General features: G+C 43.0%; 1 protein-coding gene across 1 annotated transcript; it reads right to left on the bottom strand.

The window, feature by feature from the left end:
* Positions 1-89: 89 nt before the first annotated feature.
* il11a (interleukin 11a) lies at positions 90-7,308 on the bottom strand. The gene is made up of 5 exons (XM_053625938.1): positions 6,215-7,308; positions 5,335-5,489; positions 2,475-2,567; positions 2,104-2,265; positions 90-1,998 (listed from the first exon to the last, which is right to left on the bottom strand). Exons 1-5 carry the CDS (start codon positions 6,219-6,221, stop codon positions 1,828-1,830), a joined length of 588 nt encoding a protein of 195 aa, XP_053481913.1. The 5' UTR covers positions 6,222-7,308; the 3' UTR covers positions 90-1,827.
* Positions 7,309-10,431: the final 3,123 nt, after the last annotated feature.

The following is a 10,431-nucleotide window of genomic DNA, read 5'->3' as shown; positions in this document are numbered from 1 at the left end:
ATGAATTCTGGTCACACAATTGCACTTTTTGACCATGTAGTACACAGTTAAAGAAGGGACTTATTTATAATCGCACGATTCGTCTGGTTCCTCTCAAGGTATCGTCCTCATGTCCTCTCAATGAATTTTTTTCTTGCCACTATCGCCTCTGGATTGCTCATTAGGGATATTTTTCTGTAAAGCTGTGTCCTTTGTTAACATCCATCCATCGTCTATACCACTGATCCTTTTCAGGGTTACGGGGAACCCGGAGCCTATCCCAGGGAGCATCTGGCACAAGGCGGGGTACACCCTGGACAGGGTGCCAGTCCTTTGTTAACAACGCTATACAAAAAGAATAAGATTTAATTGAACTGATATAGTCTCAGGGTTCTCATTTAATCAGTGTGGTTCCTCAATAGATGGCATTAAAACAGGCCACGTTTTGTTAGGTTTAGCCTTTAGCTACTGAAAACGACAAAAGGAAAGAAAAAAATAAAGCTTCAATATTCGTTGCTATTAACTCTTTATTATTGTATCTGACACACTCTTGACATCTTTCTGTCAAACAGCAATGTCACCTACATCATGTGAGGCAATGCAGTTGAACATAAAAATTTCAATAGCAATGATAAAGTCTGATTATAAGTAGTATAAAAGTATAAAAATTACAGAAGGCTTGCTTCTCTTCAGTGAAAATAAATAACATGAAAACATAATAAATAGTATATCAAAATACTAAAAAAAAAAAAATCAAAACAAAATAATTTCGATATTGCGATACAATTGCCAGAGCAAGGGGCCTTATATCATAGAAAACTATAATATAATACACATTTGCACTGTACATAACAATTTACATTCAGGATGATGTATGTACACCTGTACATTACCAAATAATCACGATATCACAATACATAGTATTTTAAGGCTTGGGTTGTTTTTCTTATTTTTTTTCTTTCATTTAACATTGCTTAAGAACAGGTTAGTCGTCAAAAAGCACATCTTCTGAATCAGAGGATCGAAAACACAAACCCAAATATACTGTGCAAAGAAAGAGACAAAAAAAAAAGGAGATAAAAAAAGGCAGCAATGGTGTAGGTCAGTGCTTTGTGACACTCCCCCCCCCCTCCCACATTTGCTAATTTATCATTTTACACTAACAGACACCATACAAACCCAGCAATATTGCTACATCTAGTGGCAAAACAATCTAGTTAACAATCGTGAACACGTGCCTCCCGAATTTAAAAAGAGAGAGAGATATGAGAAAGTATACAATTTGTTAAATAGGAGGCATATCAACAGATTTTTGGAAAAATGGCTAGAAGACAATAATATAGGAAAGAAAGATGGTAAACAGCAAGACAGTACATTTTACTTTTAAACTTGTACATAACTGGTAAAGAAAATGACGGTGTTTTTTTTCTCTCAAATAATCAAATAAATAATGACACCAAATAAATAACTAAATAACCGCTCAATAAATAAATAAATACATAAATAATGAAAAGGTTGATTTTTTTTTTTTTTTTTTAAACATGAAGAGCGAAAGAAGAAAGTGAAATTTAGATGAAATTATGCAGATGATCAGAAGCAGGCTGTTGGCAGTGATGTGTTGCTGTAGTCCAAACACTCACAGCTGTAGCAGACAGGTGGAGTTCTCATTTTTGCACTGTGGCTTCAATGTGCCAATGACTACAGATCAGTGCCGCCAACGTTGCTGCCATTTGATCAGCTCACATACGCACCAGGCTGGTAGTTCATAGACGGACAGAGGAATGGCTGGAGAGGATGCCATTTGCTGTAGTGTAGAAATGGTGGGTCTTGATAGGTTGATGGTAACCCTCATGCCTGCGTTTTGGACTTGAGGCTGAGGAAAGCACGCGCCGCCCAATCACAGAAAAGCCTGAACCTCTGAAGAAGCAGCTGTGAAGACTGATTCATCTCCCATTGGGAGGAGGGCTGAGGAAGGGATAGAGGAGGTAGGACGATCCGAGGGGCATCCACATACTGCATCTGTACAGATATTTAGAAAGGGATTTCAAAGGAGACTGAGCATGAGGTTGTAAATGATGTTTTACAGTACTAGTAGATATACAATGTGTGGTGTGTTTCGGTTACCTGGCGATGTAACAGGCCGATGAGACTCTTAATATGCGAGATCATTTCGCCTAGCTTTGATGCCGTGGGGTGATGGTGCTTCTGTGTCACCTTGTTCAGCCACTCGAAATGGTGTTCAAAAGTCTTGAAATCGGCATGGAGCTGAGTAAGTGTAGGCTTCAACTGCAAAAAAAAAAGAGAATGGTTCCATTAGATTATTAGAGAACTATTACTCTTTTGCTTTTCTAACCACAATTTACTTTAAATTACATAGAAAATTCTGCAAACAAGCTAGTTCTGTCCACTCACAAACAGTCAAGAGCAGTGAAAGTGTGTGCAAAGTTAAGAGATTGATAGACCACAAGGCAGACAGACTCTGGCTGGAAGTTTACCTCCAGTGAGCTAAGGTCATTGGCTCTGCTGCTGATGGCTGGAAGAGATTTGAACCTGTTGTGGTCGATCACCGGTTCACCCTTGTGGTCATTCTGAAATAGAGGGCCAAACGGATAGAATTGCCTTCAGTAAACAGATAAAACACATGTTCACAAGGAAATGCTGTCCACAAAAGCAACGTCATGTCACTGTGCAGAATTTCCCATGCTTACAGAGTACCTCCAAGCCCTGATCCAAGAACAGCTCGCAGTGACCAAAGTGACTAATATTAGCAGCCTAGAGAGGATGCCTCCTGCTCTTAAATCAGTAGCAGGAGGCATCCTCTACCAATACCACAGAATTACAGAGCATCAGAGTCACCAAGAGTTCACCAGGGTACAACCTCCTGAAAGTCAACAAGACAAGTTTGTGACCTGAAGCCACAGGATGTTTTGTTGAGGAAGAATAACAGCATATGCAATGAGTAAGGCGCTTGGAGCAGAATAGACAACATTGGGATGTAGGGAAACTCCAGGGTCAGGCCTAAAAAAAGGTGCAATGACATACAGACCCAAAACAAGCCCCCCTTTTTTATATTCCGACCACTAGAGGGAGACAGAAACATTTACAGGAGAGGTTGTTAGGCAGCAGTGGTCGGTTTTGGTTGTATAAACTTCTTAGCCCCTGTTTGTTAATGGGTTTAAAGGGCATAAACAAGAGCTGAACTGTGTTGCTAACAAATGTAGTTACTCCACTAATGGGCAGGAAATAAGATAGTTCAGACATCAGAAGCACATAAGTAGCGTTGATCAGCTGATTAGGTGACAGGTGTAATGCACGCTATGCATCATCGAGGTTTCAACAGATGAGGAAAAACATCATCAGGAGCCACTCAGCAAGCAGCGTGGTGAGGTCAGCTTTCCGGCACCATTCTTTCACTGTTTGTCTCGATGTGTTTTTTCCTTCATATGTTGTTGCTGTTTTGCAACCATTTCACTTGTTTTCTTTCTCCCATTAAGAAAGACCCAATCACACATTCCATCCACTACTTCATTACTCATCGCTCTCTGTTACTACTTCTAATTTTCATCTAGCGTGATCTTTGCTCCTACATGTATTGCACATCCATGGTGTTCCCTGATCCACTTTTCTCCTCACATATATCTCATTAACACAAACACACACATCCTCTTGGATCCTCACCTCACTCCACTGCTTTTTTTGTCCCCCTCTCCTTCTGTGTTCCTGAATGCAAATATGGCAATGTGATAAATCTACCTGATTTCTATCGGAACGCTTTGCTGTGACAACAGAAAAGCTAAACAAGTAATCCCACACCTACACAGCCCACAGCTATTTACAACACACACAAGCCAGGCAAGCACCGAACGGAGTAAATACACCCTCGCAAACTAACACACATTAACACATTCTGTGCGTGCAACCACAGCAGCCAGCACACATCGTTTTTTATTGCTTTCTTGTGGGGACTTTCCATCAACTCCCAACTATTTTTCTTTCCTAGGTTTGACCCCTGTAAAGTGTAACTCCATGCAAGAAGAAAAGGGAACCAAAAATAAATCTGACTGAAAAAACCAACAAACTACTTCTCCGAGTGGATGGGGCCTTTTGTCGCAGGTGGTGTCTTTGATAATGATCTGCCTTCACATCTGGCGCACAAGCACAAAGCAATGCAAACGAACGCACCAAACAAGACTGCATCTAATCTCCCTTGAAGCGCATATACAGTCGGGCTAGCATCTCATCGTACTGCATATGCCGGGAGTGACAGAGCCCCTGATCTGATCTTAGAGGTCATACCTGAGTGTTTTCTCAAAGCCATGAAAGGAGCAATATAACCTCAGATACAATCAAACTCGGCAGAAGAGGATGAGGTCAGAGTTTCTGAGCTTCACAAGAGCGCTGCAGTCTGAGGCAAGGAACATCAATGAGACCCTGAGCCGTGACTCAGACCCTTATAGACAAGCGAAACTAAAAACCTTCACACTCCCTCCTCATGCTTCTGCATAAAGCAATGCTTATGGTGCTGCCTCACCTTTACAAGTCAGCCAGAATGGAAGACTGTACTGTAGTTTCGCCTCGCTTGTGCTTGTAAACAGGCCTTCAGAAAAGCCATGGCAACGCAAGGGAGGACATGCTTATGTTTCCGTGAGGGAGTTCTGGCAGGGAGGCCTCTTGGAGGTGAAGGAAGTACAGAATGAATGGGTTCAGTGCCCCCTAGGCTACGGACTTCGATCACCTAGCAACCTGGCAGAACCTTACCAAAAACCCTTGTCGCTCACTCACATATGCTCCAGACTAGAAGGAATTACCCGCCAAACTTAAAACAAAAAAAACCAAAAAACAAGAAGCAACCCTGTAGTGGAAAGACTCACTTGCATGGGCTGACCAAAGTGGTTCAGTGTTCAGGGCTTACTACTGTTCTAGGTTAAGTTAAGTTTAGTCTGGGATGATGGCCAGTACTGGGCCTGAGTCCAGATCTCTGTTGTTTTAGCCTGATGGAAATGAGCGTTATCTGCACCCTCACGGATTCAAAGCCACCGCAATCTGCCACCCCTGTTCTCACCATGATTAATGCAGACCAGATGAGTAGAAAGGCCACATGTGCGAGTTTGTGTGAGCTCGGAGACGAGAAAGGGAGCAAAGAGTGCTGTAGCTCAGCCAGATCCCACATGCTGAATGAGGCCAATTTGAGATCTGAACACCATCAGCATAACTGAGGACGGACTGAATTTCCCATACAGTTCAGTCCCTTTTTGACAGGGTTTGCTATAGTGTGTGTGTGTGTGTGTGTGTGTGTGTGTGTTCAGCGCCATGTCTACTGATAACTGATCCATCAGAGCAGATGAACCGACTTACTATTAGGTCGTGGGTCATCTTCTGCAGATGCCTTGTCTGGTTGGTCAGCTTGTCGAAGTCAGGACGTCGCGTGTGGGCGGGAAGCGCCGACGTAAACAACGGCAGCTGAGCCAATAGGACGGAGAAGAGCAGAGAGGAGGAGGAGTCGAGCAGCACTGCGGAAGAAAGAACGACACTGATTGGTTCACGTGCGCCCGTCTCATCAGCGAGCGCACTTCTTACAAATCCACGCGGGTTTGTTCCGGCGGAAACAGCGTGCTACTGTCGCAACACGCTCATGTTTCCACACGCGCAAGGTTTAAGCCGGGTTACATTCTCTGAGAATTGGATCACACTTGGAGAAATGAGCGCTGCCAAGTGCTCCCGTTCCGCGTGCCGGGATCGGGAAAGATTATTTACTATTTACTTTCGTGCCGTGACTGTCATTTATTCTGATCTCATCTGAAATATAGCGACGAGCATGTTCTGTTACTGTGTAAACCCAAATGAACCCGCTGTCATGCTGTCATTCCTGTCTACTGACACACACGCACACACACACACACACGCACGCACACACGCCCATCAAACTTTGAGCATCCCACAATGTTTTTAAAATCGTGATATAAAAAAACCTAACAAAACAAATAGAAGTTAACGAACAACTGGCTATAATTTCTTTCTTTCTTTCTTTTCTTTTCTTTTTTTCTTTTTTTTTTTTTAAACATTTTTACAGGTATGAGTAATATACACACAGTGAGAAAGAGAACACTTGTGTAAAGGAGATGCAAAGACATGCAAGAAGTGCTCGACAAGAAATAATACTAATAATAATAATAATAATAATAATAATAATAATAATAATGAACATTTAACAGAGAAATAAACTATTGGCACTTACATTTCATGTTTGTGTGAATCCTTGAAGTAAGCTAATAAATATGTTGCATATAAATAGTGAGATAGATAGATAAATAAATAAATAAGAGTGTAAAAAAAAAAAAAGAATAAATAAACGGAGTTCCGGCTCTTTGTCACGTGCTCCGAACTTCTTCTTCTTCTTCTTCTACTACTACTTCTTCTAGTTCTTCTTCTTCTTCAGTGTCCGAGCGGCGGTTCGTGTCAGACAGGAGGAGAGAGAGAGAGAGAGAGAGAGAGGAGGAAAGGGACGGAGTAGAGGAGAAGATGGAAAAGAAGCTGGTCCTGAGTGGGTGCAGAAGTGTCTAATTTCTCCCTTTAGAGCATTTGAGCACACCAACCTGGAACAGACACGCGAACACTAGGAAGGATGGAGAGGGTCAAAAAAAAAGAGAGAGAGAGGTGTGGAGACAGAGAGAGAGGGAGAGAGGGATGCGAGTGTGTGTGGTGTAAGTGATTTTTCGCGCAGTGAAATGTTTAGGCTTGTTTAAAACTTCCTTTTATAAAGACGTTCTGTATGACACATCCCTGAGTCACCGTGCTTCATTCATAAAAACACACACACACACGCTCTCTCTCTCTCTCTCTCTCTCTCTGCGCTCGCCCTCCTCCCGCCCCTCGATTCTCTCTCTCTCTCTCTCTCTCTCTCTCTCTCTCTCTCTCTCTCTCTGTTTCACCAATTAAAAAAAGAAGAAGAAATTGTACAATTCCGGGGTTTTTGTGTGTGTGTGTGTGTGCTGGCAATATCACTTTCTCTTGCTCTATCTCTCCCACTGCTATCTCTCTTCCTCTGTGTCTATCGCTCCAATCTCTCTCTTTATCATTTCATCTCCAAATCTCTTCCCCTTTCTCTGTGTATCTGTATAAAAATTTTAAAAGGCCCATTGTTTCATGTTCTATCTGTCAATCTGTGCTGTCCTGTCTCTCTCTCTCTCTCTCTCTCTCTCTCTCTCCACTCCATGCACCCTCTCTCTCTCTCTCTCTCTCTCTCTCTTATTTTAACCTCAAGGGTATAAATAAACAGTTCATTTGAATACACTACCTATATGTAGTCTAAAATAGCTAATATAATTTACATTGAACTACACAGGGACACACACACACACACACACACACACAACATTTTCACTTTTAATCCCCATTTCCTGTGAGGCTTTCTCTCCAGGTTGAAAGAATGATTAGGGGAAAGGTGTGCTGTCTGGATACAGCAGTGGGGTATATAGGTATGCTACAGTAACAGAAAGACAGACAAACATCCTTGATCCCATGAGAGAGAGAGAGAGAGAGAGAGAGAGAGAGGGGCAAATTTAGTATGTACCAACACACAGCTCTGGAAACACTCAGTCACATCCAGTAGAGCATAAGAGGCGAAAAGAGGCAGCGAGGAGTTTCCAGAGAGTGGGAGAGGGAGAAACAGAGAGAAGGTTAATTCAACTTTACACATGTATCCAGTATGGAAGATTATACCATTATAACCCATAAGAAAATTTTACACACACACACACAAACGCATATTCACAAAGGACACATACTCAGACACCTATGTACACACATTTTTGCTCACATATAATTGTTAATTCTCTCACTGTCTCATTCACACACACACACACTCGTACACACGAGGGTGTGGTGGAGAGGTCAACTCTGGTTTGTTAGGTCAGATGCAGAGAAGAAAGTGAGCATGGGAGAGAGAGATGGAGGGAAGGAAATAGATGAGTGTGCAGGAGCAACGGAGGAACGGCAGGAGATATTGACACACTCTCTCCTTTAATTTCCCCACATCAAAGGCCCGTTTGAAGACACAGCTGGGAAGAGAATAAAAGAAAGAGTGAAGTTAGTCACTCCAGAACTCTCTCTCTCTCTCTCTCTCACTCTCTCTCTGCCCTGATGGGGGTCTCTTGGGTGGTTGAGTGTGTTTAACTCCATAATCAAGCAGTGGCAGTGGTGTGTGTGTGTGTGTGTGTGTGTGTGTGTGTGTGTGTGTGTGTGTGTGTGTGTGTGTTCGAAACTGCGTTTGTGTGGTCCTCATGGTCAATCACCGATCACTTAAAACCCACGAAGGAGGAGCAGACGCATTAGAGCATTAGTTGTCAAGTCATTCTATCCCAACACACACACACACACACAAACACACTGCCACTCATACCCTCCTCATGGGGGAAGTGAGCCACAGGTGGGCAGCAGTTAGTGTCCAGACATCCTGCTACCTCATTACAGTATGACACACACACAAGTTCATATAGACACGTTTGCACACACACACGCTTACACACCTAATGCACGTTCTTGCCCACACACACAGTCAGACCCCCACGTTCAGCAAAAAGGCCCCCCTTCTCTCACCATTTCCACATCCCTCCATCCACACACACACATGCACTTCTGTACACCCGTGCTTTTTAACAGCTTCTTTTGAACTCGCATCACCTCCGGCTAGAGGGCAGAAGTTTAATTGTACTAATTAAATTCCTAATGAATTCATTCAGGTGGATAAAAAGCTAACTTTAAGAGCTACCGTCAAAGCTAAGCCACTCTCCCAGGCCAACATGCAAACTCTAGAAAGATCAATCTTACAGTTATAAATATAACGGTTTCGGCATTGGCAACAGTGAACCTGGACAATTTCCTTCTGACCAGTTGTGTCTGTGTGTGTCTCTTAGGTGTGTGTGAGTATTGCGCTGGTTAGTTTGGTGAGATTAATGTGCTGAATGTTTGTCTTCACTTCATACCACATTAGTAGTAATATATAACAAGTGTTTTTGGTGTGGTGGTTTAGCGGTTAGCACGTTTTCCCCGCACCTCCAGTGATGGAGGTTCGAAACCCACCTCCACCCTGTGTGCGTGGAGGTTGCATGTTCTCAACGTGCTTCTGTGGTTTCCTCTGGGTACTCCGGTTTCCTCCCCCAGTCCAAAGACATGCGTTGTAGGCTGATTGGTATTTCCAAGTTGTCCGTGATGTGCGATTGTGCCATGCAATGGGTTGGCACCCCTTCCAGGGTGTCCCCCAAGGTCCCTGGGATAGGCTTCAGGCTCTCTCTGACTCTGTGTAGGATAAGCGGTATGGAAAATGCAATCCATGCATTTTCCATCATCACACACACATGCTCACACATTTGTTTTACTAGACTTGACATTTGTGCAGGTAATAATGCAGCTACTGTATGGTCGAAATCTAAACCAAAACTTAACTTCTCTGACCAACATTTTGGCTCTTTTAGTTGTAAAAAAAAAAGAGCAGTTTTCCTCATAGGGACAGGCCAAATGTTCCAAGGTCAAAACTTTCAGATTCCTATTCCTATTCTTGTGGAGAAATTCGGTCCTCATTAAGATCTATAAACATGACCACCACCACACACGCACACGCACGCACACGCACACTGTATCGGTCACATTCCAGTAGACCTGAATGTGTCTTTGCTGACTGTACTATACAGGAGAGCTGCCAGTGGCAATTCCAAAAGATTATTTGTGGAGCCACTGAGTAGGTCAGTTAGCATGAAAGCCCTTTAAAATGTCCCGTCTAGACCAGAGAAATGAGCGTGTACGTGTCAGTGAGTGTGAGTGTGCATGCACGCGTGTATGACCTATAAATCACTGCAAGTTTATTGACTTTAGTCAGTGTTATGAGACAAAGTTCCTCCAGCCTAAATAAGATGGAACACATACCTTGATAAAAAAAAAAAAAAGACGTTTCGGACGTTCTTCTGCATCAGTAAATAAAACACAGTGTTTAATGTTACCCTGTTCTTTAATGCTTCAAAACACTTAGTCTCTTAGGCCATCAGATTACACGCTCGCATTACGTGAACGTGAACGTGCACGCATTTTTGCTGCTTTTGTCCGGAACACAGAGACACGCTCACCAACACCTCAACCTAAACAAACGTCCTAATGATTGCTACGACACAGCGCTGGATAACAGGAAGAGGACCCAAAGGAGAAGACGCTCATAACTTATAATTTCTCGGCCATCGCACATCATTTCCTGCAGGGAAGTTCATGATGGAAAGAGATAGAAAGCAAGGAGGAAAGAGCACAAGTGAGAGTGGGAGTCGGAAGTCTTCCACGAGCGTGCGTGTGTCTGTCTCTGTGTTTATATTGAGATTGTGTTAATATTTACCCTCATATTGCTACATCACTACTTTTCCCCTCTGTCAGATCCTATAGCAGAGGGAAGAGATGAGCGTCCCAGCTGGGTCT

The sequence above is a fragment of the Ictalurus furcatus genome, chromosome 1 (genome assembly GCF_023375685.1).
Source record: "Ictalurus furcatus strain D&B chromosome 1, Billie_1.0, whole genome shotgun sequence".
Lineage (NCBI taxonomy): Eukaryota > Metazoa > Chordata > Actinopteri > Siluriformes > Ictaluridae > Ictalurus > Ictalurus furcatus.
Note: the sequence above shows the minus strand (reverse complement) of the source record. Positions and strands in the feature narration are given on the sequence as shown.

Excerpts from the sequence above, each read along its gene's own strand:
- il11a (XM_053625938.1), bottom strand. Across the intron at positions 2,568-5,334 it reads AGATGACCCACGACCTAATA|AATGACCACAAGGGTGAACC; the intron begins GTAAGTCGGTTC and ends CCTCTATTTCAG. Across the intron at positions 2,266-2,474 it reads ATGACCTTAGCTCACTGGAG|TTGAAGCCTACACTTACTCA; the intron begins GTAAACTTCCAG and ends TTTTTTTTGCAG.